This window comes from Oncorhynchus gorbuscha, linkage group LG04 (assembly GCF_021184085.1).
Source record: "Oncorhynchus gorbuscha isolate QuinsamMale2020 ecotype Even-year linkage group LG04, OgorEven_v1.0, whole genome shotgun sequence".
NCBI lineage: Eukaryota > Metazoa > Chordata > Actinopteri > Salmoniformes > Salmonidae > Oncorhynchus > Oncorhynchus gorbuscha.
This window is the reverse complement of record NC_060176.1, coordinates 40,848,022-40,865,742: the sequence shown is the minus strand read 5'-3', so window position 1 is coordinate 40,865,742 and position 17,721 is coordinate 40,848,022. Positions and strand designations below refer to the sequence as shown.

The following is a 17,721-nucleotide window of genomic DNA, read 5'->3' as shown; positions in this document are numbered from 1 at the left end:
TGACATTGAAAGAGCATAGGGGGTTTAAAGCTGGTGTGTGTGTGTGTGTGTCCTATGCCAAAGTGCATTGAAGCCGTTCTGGAGGCAACACTTCCAATTAAGACACTTTGCATTGGGGTTCTCTTTATTTTGGCAGTTACCTCTAGGTATGTGGTAAAACAGTCTAGGTTTGATGTTCAGCATCTTCACGAGTCATCTAGGCCTACATCAACGGACGGGTCCATTCTAAGAGAATCCTCTTTCTATCTCACATACATTGTTCTTGAAGCCTAACTGGGCAAATAAAATAAACACTGCATTAACAAATCATTCATGTTACAGTACGTGTCGGACTACCTTTTCATTCAGTATGAGAGAGTTGAGGCAGAGAGTAAGAGAAATGGTTAAGTACATAGAAGAGCTAATGACATCGGCATTCCTGAGAGACAACGGCAATAGGCAACTTCTGAAAAGACTCGTGTGCTCCAAAGAGCACCCTTTTCCCTATAGTGTGACCCTTTTGACCAGGCCCTATCGGGCTTTCATTAAAAAGTAAACGCACGATACAAAAGATTGGGGTGCAATTTGGGTCTCACATTAGGCTAAAGCAAACGGTGGTTCATTTGACACAGCAATCAGAAATATAGACTAATAATGTGTACAAATACATCATTAGTGACAGTTGGCCATCTCTGTACAGTACACGTCAGTGGCTATTTACATGATCATCACAAATCATGGGGACAAATATGTACACGATGGGGTTGCTCTGTTTCAGAGTTCTGTAAAAGAGGTTCCAAATTCCTTTGAAATCATCCACGTTATCTAGATATCAGAAGCAAGTTTACACAGGAAACTTGAATAACAATCATAAATGCATATAGACTTTTATCCCTTTTCAGCAGAACCCAGTGTCATCAAGTCATGCATAGAGGGACCATATATAATAATATAATGGCTATATAAGAGAGCTTTAACAGGTCAGGTTTACCGTATGCACTGCATGTGTACATGAAACAGTCAAATAAAATACATACATATATTTTTTTTTAAGTTAAATTATTAGAAAGTCAATGATGAGTTTCAGATATTTAAGATGCATAATTAATGGAACTTTATTCCATATATATATATATATATATATATATGTGTATGTAGGGAATGAGGTGACTTTTGTAATGCAGCCATTTAGTCTGGCCAATGATTAGCACTGACAGCCTTATAATTGTACTATGCCAACCATTCTTCGTTTCTAAAGGCTTGAACTAACGTCTGCAGTTCCATAATTATTTCTAAGAGCAGTTTTCAAGTCTACAACTACCTATAGGCCCATAACACATCTTTCTTTTCCCACTGTAGTTCACTGTTCTCCTTGAACCTGTCTGTGGGTATCTGTTGTATGAAGCAGGGTTGTATTCATTAGCGCACACTGTAGCGATACATTTTGCAATGGAAAAAGAAAACAGCATTTCTTGTTGGAAAAGTTCAGGTATAGTCCCTCTGTCAATTTTCTTCTGTTTGATTTCTAGTGAATACGACCCAGAAGTTCCTCTGTACAGGGGTGAGACAGCGGAGGACTGAAGGGGAGAGCAGTACTTGGAGAATGTTATCCATCATCATACACATAATCTCTCAGTCAGTTTGTTGGTTGATGTGTGCACATGTTTGACAGAAAAAAAAAAAAAAAAAAAACGGAGAGAATTTTACAGGATCAATTACACCAGAGATAAGATAAACATAACAAAATACGAAGGAATGGATATTTTAGGCCAGACTGAAAAGTACAACGTCATGTAGGTTTTCTAAGTGCGAGAGACGTCACGGGTCCCAGATATCAGTTCGATCCAAAAGGAGATTCACCTGCATGCCACTTCAATCTGCCATTCAGACACAATGTCCATACAGTCCACCGCTTCTCTTCCTCCTCCTTTTCAAGTCAGTCTTTCTCACAACCTCTGCTCATTCCTTCTCTCCTTACAAACCTGCCGCCCTACCGTGTTAGGAGTGTATCATGTGAGACAGGCTAGGTATAGAGAAACCCGATGTGTATTTGTAGGTGTTTGAGTAATTAAGTGTGATTTGATCTTCCTGTACGTGTAGGATGACATCTTTTATAGGTGCATATCAGAATGTCCAGGGTTGTCAGGGTTACTTGTGGCTCCGCTGAAGGGTGGAATCATCAAACAAAGGATTCTTCACCTCCATTTCCCCCGTCTAAAGAGGGAGAGAGAGAAAGTTAATGACAACCTGCCATGAGATGAGGAAGAATGTGTAGTTTATAAAACTATGATTAGTAGTATTGAGTCCATTTATTTCCCCCACCCCCCCTGATTAAAATTTTTACTTGACAATTCTGTTCTGATTTACATAACCTGTTCATTTTCTATTGTTAATTGCTCTATTTTCTAATTCAGCAGTGTGCTTTGGCAATATGTATCAATAATTCATGCCAATAAAGCAAATGCGAGAGAGAAAAGAAGAGAAGTCTGTAGCCTACTATTTATAAAATTGTATTCAAAGTAAATGTACAGTATTTAACTAAAATGTATTCAAACTAGGAGGTAAATATATATTGGATATCAGTCGTGTATCGTTGCCTCTACCATGCCTGCATAGTACACTATGTGTGTCTCTCTCTTACTGGGGCCAATCCAGGACACTCGTACACCGTGAAATCCCCATCCTCATTCTCCTCATCTGACGTGGCCACAGAGTCAGGCACCTTTGGCTCATCCCGTTGTCTGAAGGATAAGGAAAAACAAAGAACAGAAAACTGGAGTCATGGAGTTATCCAAATATCACACCACAACCTACAATTCACCCTGATACAGACTGACAGGAAGACAAGGGAGAAGGGAGGGAAGAGGAGGAGAGGCGAGACGTGGGCTGTGTCTGGAAACGTTAATAGCCTTCTTCCTCTGTCCTTTTCCCCCTCAATTCCTGGTAAAACACTTTGGAGCACCACCAAGTAGCTTTACAAAAGAGGAAACAAGGAATTGACAGCTGGTAACATTTTCAGACAGCCAGGGACAGACGGCAGACAGGTAAGTCTGGTTACGTAGCAGACAAGTCAGACAGACGGAGTGGAGCTAGAAGGCCAGGGGCATGACTCACTTCTCCAGGGAGAGCATCTGCTGTTTCTGGTGTTGGTAGTGGTACATCTGGGCACTCTGAGCCAGCCTCTTATCCCCAGGCTGCAGGCAAGGCATATGATTACATTCGATGGCATGGTGGCACCCTACTCCCTACACAGTACACTATTTTTAAACAGACTATATAAAAAGCAGGTGCCATGTGGGAGTGTTTCAATAGAACATTATTGTACAGAACGTGAGATTGTTTCAATGTGATTAGTATTGCATTGGAAATTGAAACACACTTTACAGTAAAACAATAAAATGAAGGTGATAAAAAAATAAACAAAGGCAAAAAGCGATGAATAAAAATAAAAACTAAATGGAAAGATAACGTAGGATAAAATATATATATATATTTAAATGATTTATATTGTAACCATGACTTTGTAATGCAATTGTGTTCTGTACTCACCACATTGTTGTCATAGGAATGGGGCCCCGTACCCCCATAAGCAGGGTAGTCTGCCTTCTGAGCCAGGCGCACACCTCTCTGCAACCTGAGATGATACAGGGACATCAGAGTTAGCTCTGTGCCATACCCAACACATTGGTCATCCACCATAATTTGCAAATGAATTCATTACAAATCCTACAATGTGATTTTCTGGATTTTTTCTTCTCATTTTGTCTGTCATAGTTGAAGTGTACCTATGATGAAAATTACAGGCCTCTCATCTTTTTAAGTGGGAGAACTTGCACAATTGGTGGCTGGCTAAATACTTTCTTGCCCCACTGTATGTATGGATATTGTCAAGTTAAAATGTAATTTTGTTTGGAGGGTATGTAATTAAAAGCAGATGATTCGCACATCATTTAAAATGTCATCTTTAATTTGTGGGCTGAGCAAGTAGCTTATAATTACATACCCTCAAACAGAATGACATCTTTAACTTGACAATATCATATTTGCATTTAATCTTTCCCAGTTTCTCAACGCTTTTTCAGGTTTTCACTCTTGAAATATATCTATATTTATTATACTACAAAAACGGCATATTCTAACAATGCTTAAACCACACCAGAAGAGATAGTTGTGTTTGGCTAGCTGCGTTTTTGTACTGTACAGTGTAGACTGCATGATGTGATGGCGGAGTTTGTTCAACAAATGCTGGGCAATTGATACAAATCATTATGATATCATTCTGCCAGGTAGGCCTACTTTCCAGTCAACATTTAATTGGGAAGCTGTTTTGGGAATGCCTTTAGACAATGTTCATTCAAACAGCGCATGATGGGTGAATTGCGCATCACAAAGTCAACTAAGACTTCGGATCAAACATTTTGAATGCCTGGTTTGCATGCCCATTGTTGCATACCGATTGATGTTGGAATAAATCTTCATTAAAAGAATACAAAAATGAACCAAAAACTAACGTAACCAGCTAAAGCAATTTAAAAAAATTGGTGTCGCACTGCCAAGTCAAAGGGTCGCAAATTCAAGGATCTCGGCCACAATTTTGAGCTCTGGATTAAAAAGTTTAGACCAATATGAATCTAATCTCCCTGAATTTGCTTTGTAATCATTTTACAAATAGTCAGGTAGCAAGTTAAACCTCGGTTGTTTATTACTGCGGAGTCAGTCGCGACTAAAATGGTTACATGGAGTAAATTTCTACTAGTCCGTACAACTGAAGTGCATACAATTTACAATCAGCAACTTCAACGGACACTAAAACGAAGCGACAATGTGACTACTAAAAACACACCAAAAACTGTCCGTTCGTAAAACAGTTAAGTCAGTGTACAGTAAAGTACCGCGCAACATGTAAGAAACCAAAGCCGACTGGAACAAGACGCAGATGTAGGGAGAATTTTTACCTGATCCAACAGACACCAGCCAAGAGCAAGGCCACAGATCCCATGACCACAAACACACTGGTCATGACTGTAAAGAGGAAAAAAAAGGGTGTTAGGAAAAGAGGACGAAAACAGCTGGTAGAGAAAAGGGAAGACATATCCTGAAGAGGGTATAGATCAGAGGAGAAGACAAGAGACTAAAGGCACTGTCTAGGTTAGTTCACAGACTAGGAGAAGTCAGTGGGAGCTGAAAAATAATCCATTCACAAGGTTGTATGGGCATCCCAAATTGCATCCCTGGGAATATCGTGCCATTTGGGTCACTATAAACTTCAGTTAAGAGCCAAGAGCAGTTAAAGTCAATAAAAGCATTCATAAGATAATCAGGATGTGGAAAAACTTCAAATTGGAGAACAATAGTTCCCTTGTTCAATATTTCCATGAGAAATGTGTAGATAATACTGGAACGTTCTAGACTCATGTATATAGAGGAAAGCATTTTGCTGTTAAAATCGAAACATTAAAAAGTAATAAGGAAGGTTACATGCCAATAAACACATGATCGTTGGAGGGGTAAGGGATGATCAGGGGCCCACTACGAACTGCTGGGATGTGGGTGGTGGTGGGGGCGGCAGTAGTCGTGTTATACGGGGCTGTAGTGGTACTGTGTGTCGTAGGCTGCTCTGTGGTAGGCCGTTGGGTGCGGATCATGGATCGGTCATCTTCCTCCTCAGCTTTGGAAAAATCCTGAGAGAGAGGAGCTAGGAGATACAAAAATGAGAGAATTAATGGTAATTGATGGCAAGGAAAACTATACTACTAATATAGCAAATCATATGATCTTCCTGTCACATTATGCCATAACTACGCAATTAAAAGCTTTGTCAAATTGGGCCTCCCGAATGGCGCAGCGGTCTAAGGCACTGCATCGCTACCGGCCACCCCCTTGGGCGGCACACAATTGGCCTAACGTCGTCCGGGTTAGGCCAGGGGGTGCTTTACTTGGCTCATCGCGCTCCAGCGATTCCTTGTCGCGGGCCGGGCGCCTGCAGGCCATAGGGCTTTGGTCAAAATATAGCACTGTAAAGCCAAAGGTTTTCTTCCCTCACCTGGATGTTTGACCCCCGACTCCTTCCGTCGGCTGATGATGGTGGACAGGAAGTCTATCTCCTCATCCACTTCAGGGAACGTGGTCACTTTTCCCGCTGAAAGGAGAACATGATCTTGGTCATTGGATTTCAATGATTACTTACACAACGATGTGAGGAGAGGAGAAGACAGAGGTAGATGCAGAGAGAGAGAGAGCGAGCAATTTCTCCACCATCCAGGTGATTGCAGGTACGAGTCAGAGATCTACAATCGCCAATGATGACCTACTCCACCATAGTGACTATGGGGAATCAGTCATCAGATGCTGACAACACAAGCTACACTTAAATCAACTGCACAAGCTATTGATTTCCATACAGAACGAAAGGCTACGAAACACAGAGCCATATAGTCACACTACTGGAGAGATCAGGCATGTATTTGTCCTATAATTGTATTAATAGTAGTGCAGTAGTTCAGGGTGACAGATCAACAGGAAAACCACAGCCCTGCTGATTAAGGGAAATCCGGAGTCTTTGGTACTTGACTGCAGAGGCATACACTTTAAAAATGGGGAGCTAACATGGCCACCATATGGAATTACAGTGTCATCATGTAAATGCCTCATATTGCATCTATTACTGAACATGCATACAAATGCAACAACTTAAAATATTTGACTTATTCTCATTTACAATGACGGCCTACCCCGGCCAACGCTGGGCCAATTGTGCGCCGGCCTATGGGACTACCAATCACAGCCGGATGTGATGCAGCTGGATTCGAACCAGGTAGTGCAGTGGTGCCTCTTGCAATGAGATGCAGCGTTTTAGACCACTGCCCCTGCTGGGGAGCGAGGCCCAGTCAATCAGAACAAATTCTTCCCCACAAAAGGACTTTATTACAGACAGAAATACTCCTCAGCATCACCTCAGACGATCCCTCAGGTGAAGAAGCCCGATGTGGAGGTCCTTGGCTGGCGTGTTTACACTTGGTCTGCGGTTGTGATGCCGGTTGGAAGTACTACCAAATTCTCTAAAATGACATTGGAGGCGGCTTATGGTAGAGAAATTAACATTAAATCTCTGGCAACAGCTCTGGTGGACATCCCTGCAGTCAGCATGCCAATTGCACACTACCTCAAAACATCTGTGGTGTGGTTGACAAAACTGCACATTTTAGAGTGGCCTTTTATTGTCCCCATGCTGTTTAATCAGCTTCTTGATATGCCACATCTGCCAGGTGGATGGATTATATTGGTAAAGCAGAAATGCTCACGAACAGGGATGCAAACAAACTTGTGTTCAAAATTTGAGAGAAATAAGCTTTTTGTTCATATGGAAAATGTCTAGCATCTTTTATTTCAGCTCACAACACTTTACATGTTGTGTTTATATTTTTGTTCAGTGTAAATACATGGCTCTCCTCGACTCCATCCATATACCCCGTACTGGTCCTCATAGGGGACACAGAGGAATTACAGTTAGAAAGAACTGGTCCATGCTGCCCTCGTGTGGCCAGTGTGGATAAACACACACACACACCTACAACAACAAGTGAGTCGATGATACGTATAAGGATCCAAATCAAATCATTCATCAAGTACAAAAAGCTTGCGCAAACACAAACTGCAGCCTTGTAAAAGCATTAAATATCTTTGTATTTGCAGAGATGACACTCTGCATGTTTCTTACATTGGATTGGTTTGTGCTTAATCATAAAGGGTTACTATATCAACAGTAATTAATAATGCCGGTTTCACAGGTGAGGTGAGAGCAGTGAGGTGATAAACTGCATAGCAGTACGGTGCTGTAAGTGTTAGAATGTGTGTGCGCGTGTGTGTGTGGTGCTGTAATGCCTGTGTGTCTATGTATGAGACTGAGTAAACCAGTGATACTGTGTGTTGCTAGCTGGATCAAAGTGAGAGAATCTCTGTGTGGGTGGGTGTCTATGACAGAGTGAATGTGAGGTGCTTTCGTGTATGTGTGTGTGTGTGTGTGTGTGTGTGTGTGTGTGTGTGTGTGTGTGTGTGTGTGTGGGAGAGTGGTGCAGTGTGTATGTGAGAGAGTGTGTGTGTGTGCATTCATGCATGTATTTGTGTGTGTAAGAGATTCTGTACATTACATATTAGTGAGAGTGGGGGAATTGTGTCGCGGTGTGTGGGTGGATAGGTCAGCGTCTCTGTCATGAAGAGGTGCTCTGAGCGTGTGGGTGGGGGGCACGGAGGAGGTCGGGCGAGAACGATAGAGAGAGAGAGACGGAGGGAGAGCGAGAGAGCAATCATGAATGAAAACCATAACCAGGGCAACAGAGAGAGAAGCCAAGAAAGGGAAGGGAGGGGAGAGGATAGAAGGTAACTATTCCCCAGGTCATTTCTGTAAATGAGAATGTGCTCTCAGTCAACTTATCTGGTAAAATAAGGATTGAATAAATACACATTTTTAAAAAGAGGGGGGGGTTGGAGTCAGATTAAATATGTGGTTCAGAGGTGAAGAACCGTAAATGAACCAAAGACCCATTTCTAAAGGCTGTTTCAAGTACTGTAAGGTATTGTTATTTTCTGCTGTAATAAATATTTTCAAAATGTGAGACTTTGGTCATATACATCATCCCTCCATATCTTGTGCCAACCAACCACATTGTAAGTGCTCCAAAGATTCGCCTAGAGGTCAGTAAAGTGAAGTGCACAATAATACAATAGCGATGAATTGACCAGTGGCTTCCAAGCAGCTCTGAATAATAGTAACTGCTGGGCCCCCTGTCATTAATTCTTCCTATTCAGTTCAATGCAACTATTGTATGCAGCAGACCACAGATATTACTTCAATTGTACTGGGCAAAAATAGAAACGCAACATGTACAGCGCTGGTCCCATATTTCATGAGCTGAAATAAAATATGTTCCATATGCACAAAAAGCGTATTACTCTCAAATGTTGTGCACAAATGTATTTATATCCCTGTTAGAGGGCATTTCTCCTTTACCAAAATAATACATGCACCTGACAGGTGTGCTAATATAAAAAAGATGATTAAAAAGTATGATCATTACACAACTGCACATTTGTGCTGGGGGGAAATAAAGGACCCCTCTCAAATGTGCAGTTGTGTCACACAACACAATGCCACAGATGTCTCAAATTGAGGGAGTGTGCAATTGGCATGCTAACTGCAGGAATGTCTACCAGAGCTAATGCCAGAGAATTATAAATGAATTTCGCTACCGTAAGCCGCCTCCGTCGTTTCAGAGAATTTGCCAGTACGTCCAACCGGACTCACAACCGCAGACCACATGTGATGACGTGCAGCAGTTTGTAGAGATTTGTAGTCTTACATGATGTCTTCTTTGATGCTTTTCAGAATTTTTTAATCTGAGTGAATAGAGCCAAATATATTGATAAACGCCACCGTGTGTGCGAGAGAGATTTACATGGATATCAAAATGTCATGCCAGGGTAAGCTTACACAAAACACAGTCCTTATTTGAAGTGTTTCTAAAATCTACAAAGGGTAAAATGAATGGTGGAAAAACAACAAACCATTTCAGTGTTTGAAACGCTAGGCTTTGTGGGTATTATGACACGGCCAGTCACATTCTGTTAAAAGGTCCCCAAAGCACACACACATCCCTGGGTCGCCCCTCTTTTCAGTTCGCTGCAGCGCGCGACTGGAACAAGCTGCAAACAAACACGAACTGGACAGTTTTATCTCAATCTCTTCTTTCAAAGACTCAAATCGTGGACACTTACTGACAGATGTGTTGCTACCATGCTATGTTGTTGTCTTATAGGGCTCTCTTTATGTAGTGTTGTCTCTCTTGTCGCGATGTGTGATTTGTCCTATATTTTTAATCCCAGGCCCCCGTCCCCGCAGGAGGCCTTTTGGTAGGCCGTCATTGTAAATAAGACTTTGTTCTTAACTGACTTGCCTAGTTAAATAAAATTAAAAAGTCCACTGCGGAGCTCAATAGCCCCATATAGTAGCAGACTAAACAACACGATATACGATGGAGTTGAGCAGCAGCTGGTGTGAGCAGACTGGTGCTCCGACATCACATACAATTATTTATTCAAATAAAAACACTTGATTTCAGCACCCAAAGAATAGCCTGCAAGTACACAGAACATTTTATCTGACGTCGGAGCTCTAGTCAGTCCACACTAGTCGCCGCTAAACTCCAATTGTAAATAGTTGGTTAAAAATCAGCTATATAGTTGAGCCATGATAAACTGCTTTATTTTTCTATTCACGCCGTAAGAACAAAAGCCTCAATGCTCGTCTCCTGTCCCGTCATATGAAATGAGTAAATGTCAGTAAGTAATGAATTTTAAAATCACGGAACCCTTTTTCAATGTGGGCCCCTTCGAGCTCTGGTCGATGGCATATGGGTCTGAATGACGCAAGCCAGTTATGCATATATATTAGTGATCTATTCCCTATTGATAACAGAGAAAAGGTTGCACCTGAAACCAATGCAAGTTAATCAACTCCAGCTGCAATTTCCAATAATCTGGTGGCCACAGTTGAAGTGAAAATCTCGGATTTAAACAACAGCTAGGGGAAAGGGTGCCGTTTGGGAGCACACAAGACACAGTGGCAACAGAAATATGAGTCATACTGCAGCTCAATGCTCAAATGTAATTATTCTGTCACATTTCCTCAAAATGTTCTGTGTTTGGCGAGTGGGTGGTTGGGGCTGGGAAAAGACCAATCTCTCGTTTGAACATGTCTGCAAATATTGCCTTGTTTTGGGGGAAATTACCTGAAATAGGCAACTGTTTGTCCCTAGTGTCTAGTGGCCATGGTCTCAAGTGTATTACATATAATTGTTCCAGGTGTTTTGTAAGTGAGCGAGCTATACTGTAGGGAAGGGTTCCCCAAATGGCGGCCTGCGTGCTGTGGTTTAATTTGGCTCCCCAAGTTTTCTGAGCAACTGAAAAACGTATATGTAATCTGAACAAAAATATAAATGAAACATGTAAGGTGTTGGTCCCATGTTTCATGAGCTGAAACAATATATCCCAAAAATCTTCCATATGCACAAAAATATTCTCTCAAATTTTGTGCACAAATTTGTTTACATCCCTGTTAGTGAGCATTTATCATTTGCCAAGATAATCCATCCATCGTTTTAGAGAAATTGGCAGTCCCTCCAACCGGCCTCACAACATACAAAGTGGTTCGCATGTGATGCATTCTTATCCATTAAATTCAGTCATGTGCCAGTCATGTCCCAAGTGGCTGCAAAGAACTAAATGGCCATTAGGAAAATGGATACCACTTAAATGCGGTGGGCTAAGTCGGTGGATTAACTGTGTACAGCTGCAAATCCAGAGGTCTCAAATGGCATCCTTATGCACTATTTCTGAACAGAAGCCGGACTATGGTCAGAGCAGTGCATACAGGGACCACTTGGGAAGCAACCTATATCACAACCAACATCCTTGTTAACATGGCCCTCCATACGAGTGGACGATCGTTTCCAACAGGGCAAACTGTTGCTCACAACATCAGTGTGCTCAGTGTGTATGGAGTGGCTAGAATATCCACGGATGAGCTCGCTCAGGAGGAGGATAGCGTGTGTGAAGGGCAGCAAGAGGAAAAGAAAGAGAAGAAAAGGAGGATGGAGTGTGATAGAGAGGACGAGATATGTGGTGGAGGAAAGATGGAGGGGTCCTCTCTAACCTTCTGTTTAGTGATTTACTCCGTTTACCATCAGCTCTTCTAGAGCCAGTCAGTGGATGTGTCCCAAATGGCACGCTTTCGTTAAAAGTAGCATGCTCGATAGGGATTAGGGTGCCATTTGGGATGTATTTTCTGTCAGTGGATCAGGGAAAACCTGCTTGGCAGACAGTCCATGCTTTACAATCTGTGCTGAGGGATACTCGTTTAGACTTTGTTGTGGCTAGGCTGTCATCTCACAGACCGGTGGTGAATCAGGTCTCAGTCTTTCAATTCCTTTCCTTCTTTAATGTAAGGGCTTTCCTGGAGTCACCCTCCCTCCAGTGTCTGTCTGGCCTATGACTAAATCTAATCTAAGATATTTCTTTATGGGTTTTAATGCCACTTGTTTTGTATCAATACCACTTTATGAAAGTCATCCATTCTCATTTTCAACCATTATGAATCCTTTCATATTGCTCTGGCTCTCTCTCGCCATTGGAACAACAAACCTTTTTCCCGAGCTATCAGCTCTCAGTCCCCTGATGACGCACCTCCTACGCTGTCTCATCAACACTCGTTAAAGTCTGAGGCAGTGGGGGACTGGAGGGGAGGCCGCTATTATCCATTAAAAAGTGAGCAATATTAACCTCTTTTTCACATTAAACTAGTCTCTCGTGAGATGGGACAGACAATGTGGAACAGTTCTCCCTGTGCCCTCGTTTTGAATAACAGGTTATTAGGACGAATCTTGTGGGGGTACACTCAACGTTCCCTCAAAAAGGTCTGCTGAGCGCAAACCTGAACATTGTGAAAATTCTGTGCAACTCCTGGCGCTCGTTTACTGCGAACACTGCGGCTGTACCCGCTTTAACTTACAGTTTTAACAGTGGTCAAGTTGACTGCTGTGGTTATTTGATCATAATTTAGTCCTAAATTAGAGTGGCCTACCATCAAAACCAATGGAGAAAATGGATCCCATAACATTCTAACATGGAAATAGCTGTTCTATCATTCAGCCTACAGCAGCAGCCAATGTGTGGTGTTCAATGTAGGCCTACATTTGATTTGACCAGTGGTTCCCAAACTTTTTATAGTCCCGAACCCCTTTAAACATTCAACCTCCAGCTGCGTACCCCTCTAGCACCAGGGCAGGGGACTTTTTTTGCTATCATTGTAAGTGTGCCACACACACACACGATACAATACATTTATTAAAACATAAGAATGAGTGTGAGTTGTCTTCACAACCTGGCTCGTGGAAAGTGACAAAGAGCTCTTATAGGACCAGGGGGCACAAATAATAATAATAATCAATAATTTTGCTCTTTATTTATCCATCTTACATATAAAGCTTTATTTGTTCATTGAAAATTGTGAATAACTCACAGGTTAATGAGAAGGGTGTGCTTGAAAGGATGCACATAACTCTGCAATGTTGGGTTGTATAGGAGAGAGTCTCAGTCTTAAATCATTTGCCACACAAAGTCTGTGCCTGTATTTAGTTTTCATGCTCGTGAGGGCCGCGAATCCCCTCTCACATAGGTACGGGGTTGCAAAGGGCAACAGTGTCTTAACAGCGAGATTTGCCAAGCAAGAAACTCTCAGCGTAGCCCAATCCAGAAATCTGGCAGTGGCTTCAGATTAAAAATTAAATTTTCACAGAACTGCTTGTTGCAATTTCGATGAGACTCTCTTGTTCAGATATCGGTAAATGGACTGGAGGCAGGGTATGAAAGGGATAACGAATCCAGTTGTTTGTGTCGTCCGTTTTGGGAAATTACCTGCGTAAGTGCGCACCAAACTCACTGAGGTTCTTCGCTATATCACATTAGACATTGTCCGTAAGTGGGAGTTAATTTGCACACAAACAAAATAATACAATGATGGAAAGACCCGTGTATTGTCCAATTTTGTCCCGCACATTCAATATAGTTGCGGAGAGTCCCTGTAATCATAGATTCAGATCATTCAGGCGAGAATAAACGTCACCCAGATAGGCCAGTCGTGTGAGAAAGTCGTCGTCATGCAAGTGGTCAGACAAGTGAAAAACTAAGCTCGTCTCTCAATTTTAAAAAACGTTTCAATACTTTGCCCCTTGACAACCAGCGCACTTCTGTATGTCATAAAAGCGTTACATGGTTGCTGCCCATATCATTGCATAGTGCAGAAAATAGACAAGAGTTTAGGGGCCTTGCTTTAACAAAGTGAACAATTTTCACTGTAGTGTCCAAAACGTCTTTCAAGCTGTCAGGTATTCCCTTGGAAGCAAGAGCCTCTCTATGGATGCTGCAGTGTACCCAAGTGGCATCGGGAGCAACTGCTTGCATGCGCGTTACCACTCCACTAGGTCTTCCTGTCATGGCTTTTGTGCCACAGATACTAACACATCTCGACCCCCAAAGTCAATTTGATGTCACAAAGCTGTCCAGTATCCTCTCCTGTTGTCCTGGTTTCCAGTGGTTTGCAGAAGAGGATGTCTTCCTTAATTGACCCCCCATAAACGTAACGGACATATACCAGGAGCTGTGCCAGGCCCGCCACATCTGCTGACTCCTCCAGCTGTAACGCATAGAATTCACTGGCTTGTATGTGAAGCAGTAATTGCTTCAAAACATCTCCTGCCATAGTTTTTGGGGCCTTTTCCCACAGCATTGTTTCAGCCATATCCGTGGCAGCAGGAAGAATGAAGTTCTCCTGAATAGTATGGGGCTTGCCTGTCCTAGCCACTCGGAAGCTCACCATACAAGACTCTTCTAGCCCCTTTCTTATTAATAGTATCTGTTGCTTTTATACATGTCTTACTACTCGGAAGTCTTAATTCTCACTCAAAAACCTCCCGTGGCTTATTTTTGTAATTGGCCTGTTTTGATTCTAAATGTCTGCCTAAGAGTGAAGGTTTCATCGTGTTGTGAGATAGTACTTTTGAACATATAACACACTGTGGCTAAGGAAAGGCACTACTCCCAATATAAGTGCACCCCAAATCAATGTAGTTCATCATATTATAATAATAATAATAATATTTGCGGTGCTTTCCCGGGTAAGGGGGCAGTAGCTCATCGGCTGCCTCAGATTCACTGTCAGTGTACATGCTAGCTGGGCTAACAAAAAAAAAAATAGAATTACTGATGCTAGCATTGGATGTGATCGTGGAAGCAGAACAACTTGTGTCGTCGACAGGTGCTGGTATAGTACTGCTGGTAGTAGCAGTACAACCAGTAGAGTTGGTATGTGCCTATATGGATGTGGGCCTTTTTAAAAATGTCTAAATATTTATCAATTTTCGGGCAAAACACTTAGAATTTTAAAAATGTGAATCACATTTTTATTTGGCGTACCCCAGTCTGGGAATACCTGGATTAGACTATTGGAAAAAACATGCAGGGCTTGACATTAACCCATTTATCCAATTGTCCTTTAGACAAGGAGGTGACTGAAAATGTTTTGTTTGATGCAGGAAACCACTTTACAATGCCTTGCAAAAGTATTCACCCCCTTGGAGTTTATCCTATTTTGTTGCATTACAACTTGTAATTTAAATGGATTTTTATTTGGATGTAATGGACGTAGGGGGTGCGTCACCCGAGTGGGTTGATTCACTGTTGTGGTCATCCTGTCTGGGTTGGCGCCCCCCCCTTGGGTTGTGCCGTGGCGGAGATCTTTGTGGGCTATACTCAGCCTCGTCTCAGGATGGTAAGTTGGTGGTTGAAGATATCCCTCTAGTGGTGTGGGGGCTGTGCTTTGGCAAAGTGGGTGGGGTTATATCCTTCCTGTTTGGCCTCGTCCGGGGGTGTCCTCGGATGGGGCCACAGTGTCTCCTGACCTCTCCTGTCTCAGCCTCCAGTATTTATGCTGCAGTAGTTTGTGTTGGGGGGCTAGGGTCAGTTTGTTTTATCTGGAGTACTTCTCCTGTCCTATTCGGTGTCCTGTGTGAAAGTGTGCATTCTCTAATTCTCTCCTTTCTTTCGCTCTCTCTCGGAGGACCTGAGCCCTGGTACCATGCCCCAGGACTAACTGACATGATGACTCCTTGCTGTCCCCAGTCCACGCTGCTGCTCCAGTTTCAACTCACCTGAGCCCTAGGACCATGCCCCAGGACTACCTGACATGATGACTCCTTGCTGTCCCCAGTCCACGCTGCTGCTCCAGTTTCAACTGTTCTGCCTTACTATTATTTGACCATGCTGGTCATTTATGAACATTTGAACATCTTGGCCATGTTCTGTTATAATCTCCACCCGGCACAGCCAGAAGAGGACTGGCCACCCCACATAGCCTGGTTCCTCTCTAGGTTTCTTCCTAGGTTTTGGCCTTTCTAGGGAGTTTTCCCTAGCCACCGTGCTTCTACACCTGCATTGCTTGCTGTTTGGGGTTTTAGGCTGGGTTTCTGTACAGCACTTTGAGATATCAGCTGATGTACGAAGGGCTATATAAATACATTTGATTTGACATAGCCAAATTGGTGAAGAGAAAAAAATAACTTGTTTCAAGAAAATTTTAAATAAAAGGAAAAGTGGTCCGTTCACATGTATTCACCCTCTTTGCTATGAAGCCCCTAAATAAGATCTGGCGCAACCAATTACCTTCAGAAGTCACATAATTATTTAAATAGATTGCACACAGGTGGACTTTAAGTGTCACACGATCTCATTTATTTTATTTTATTTTTACAGGGACAGTGCACATTAATCAACGTTTCAGTAAAAGTGCCGGTTTTAGCCAGCCGGCTAATTTTCAACCGCAGTCCCTGGGCAGGTTATTAAAAACAATTACAATATAGACAATAGCACCATAGAACAAGCAAGACATAGCAACATAGGACAAGCAAGACATAGCATACAGACAGAGCAACATAGAACAAAAAGCAGCAAAACAAAATTCATAAAAGCAACAAAGTGTTTCCACACCTCACAAGCTACAGACAACAGACAACATGGAAAGCGGCAACACACAGCTAGGGACCATGTTCACAAATCTGATTGACCTTTAGCCAGGTCTTCAAGCATTTTGTGAAAGTGTGATATGTGGTGCAGTTATGTGTGTCTGAAGGCAGTGTATTCCAGACATGGGAAGCTCTCACAGAGAATGCAGATTTACTAAAGGTGCTTTTCCTTAGGGGAACTATACAGTCACCTCTCATGGCAGACCTTGTGGATCTGCTGCCATATGTCTGGGTTTTCTGTTTAACAAAAATATTGAGTGGGGGGGGGGCCAGGCCATTAAGGATCTTGAATACAAGACATGCGTCGGTGTATTGCACAAGATTTTCCCAACTCAAGAGCTCATGCTTTCTAAGGATGTGACAATGATGATGGCTATTGGGCTTCCTATCAAGCACTTTGAGAACCTGTTTGTAGACAGACTGAATAGGTTTTAATGTTGTACAGCAAGCTTGGGCCCAACTAGTCAAGCAGTATGTTAAGTGGGGGAGTATCATAGAATTGAAGTACGGTTTTGCTACCTCTGTAGTCAAACAATTTCGTATAAATCGGAAATTAGCTAGGTTGAATTTGGTTATTTGAATTACCTTTTTCACATGCTTTTTAAAAGAGCGGTTGGAATCAAGTATGATGCCAAGGTACTTAAAATCGGATACCACCTGGAGCTTCTCCCCTGACACATAGACATCTGGCTCAGTAGCATCTGTTGCCCTCTTTGTGACGAACATGCAAACAGTTTTTTTCACATTGAGATGCAAACACGAGTCACTGAGCCACTTTGTAACCTGGACCATTACAGTAGTGAGTTCTTGTGCAGCTTGTTGTTTGCTCTTTGCATGCACATACATCACTGTATCATCTTTATACATTTGAACGTCAGACCCAGTACAGACAGAAGGCAGATCATTAATGTACAGGCTGAACAGGAGGGGCCCCAGTATTGACCCTTGGGGCACGCCCACATCATAGCTATGAGTGGGCGATCTCGGTATATATATATACACACACACACACACACACACACACACACACACACACACACACACACACACACACACACACACACACACACACACACACACACACACACACACACACACACACACGTTCTGAAAG

At 42.4% G+C, this 17,721-nt stretch overlaps 1 protein-coding gene across 2 annotated transcripts in view; it reads right to left on the bottom strand.

The window, feature by feature from the left end:
• Positions 1–1,133: 1,133 nt before the first annotated feature.
• The window catches only part of LOC124034067 (neural proliferation differentiation and control protein 1-like), a 55,590-nt gene continuing 39,002 nt past the window's right edge, over positions 1,134–17,721 (bottom strand). Inside the window, exons 1-8 of one of the 2 annotated variants that reach the window (XM_046346784.1) lie at positions 9,226–9,561; positions 6,023–6,118; positions 5,462–5,674; positions 4,935–5,001; positions 3,529–3,613; positions 3,094–3,173; positions 2,621–2,720; positions 1,134–2,193 (exon numbers count right to left, since the gene is read on the bottom strand). In XM_046346784.1, the coding sequence (XP_046202740.1) occupies positions 2,128–2,193; positions 2,621–2,720; positions 3,094–3,173; positions 3,529–3,613; positions 4,935–5,001; positions 5,462–5,674; positions 6,023–6,118; positions 9,226–9,295 (777 nt within the window). In that variant the 5' untranslated portion in view covers positions 9,296–9,561 and the 3' untranslated portion in view covers positions 1,134–2,127. Of the gene's footprint in view, positions 2,194–2,620; positions 2,721–3,093; positions 3,174–3,528; positions 3,614–4,934; positions 5,002–5,461; positions 5,675–6,022; positions 6,119–9,225; positions 9,562–17,721 lie in introns of those variants that run through there. The other variant, XM_046346783.1, reaches the window with a different exon arrangement.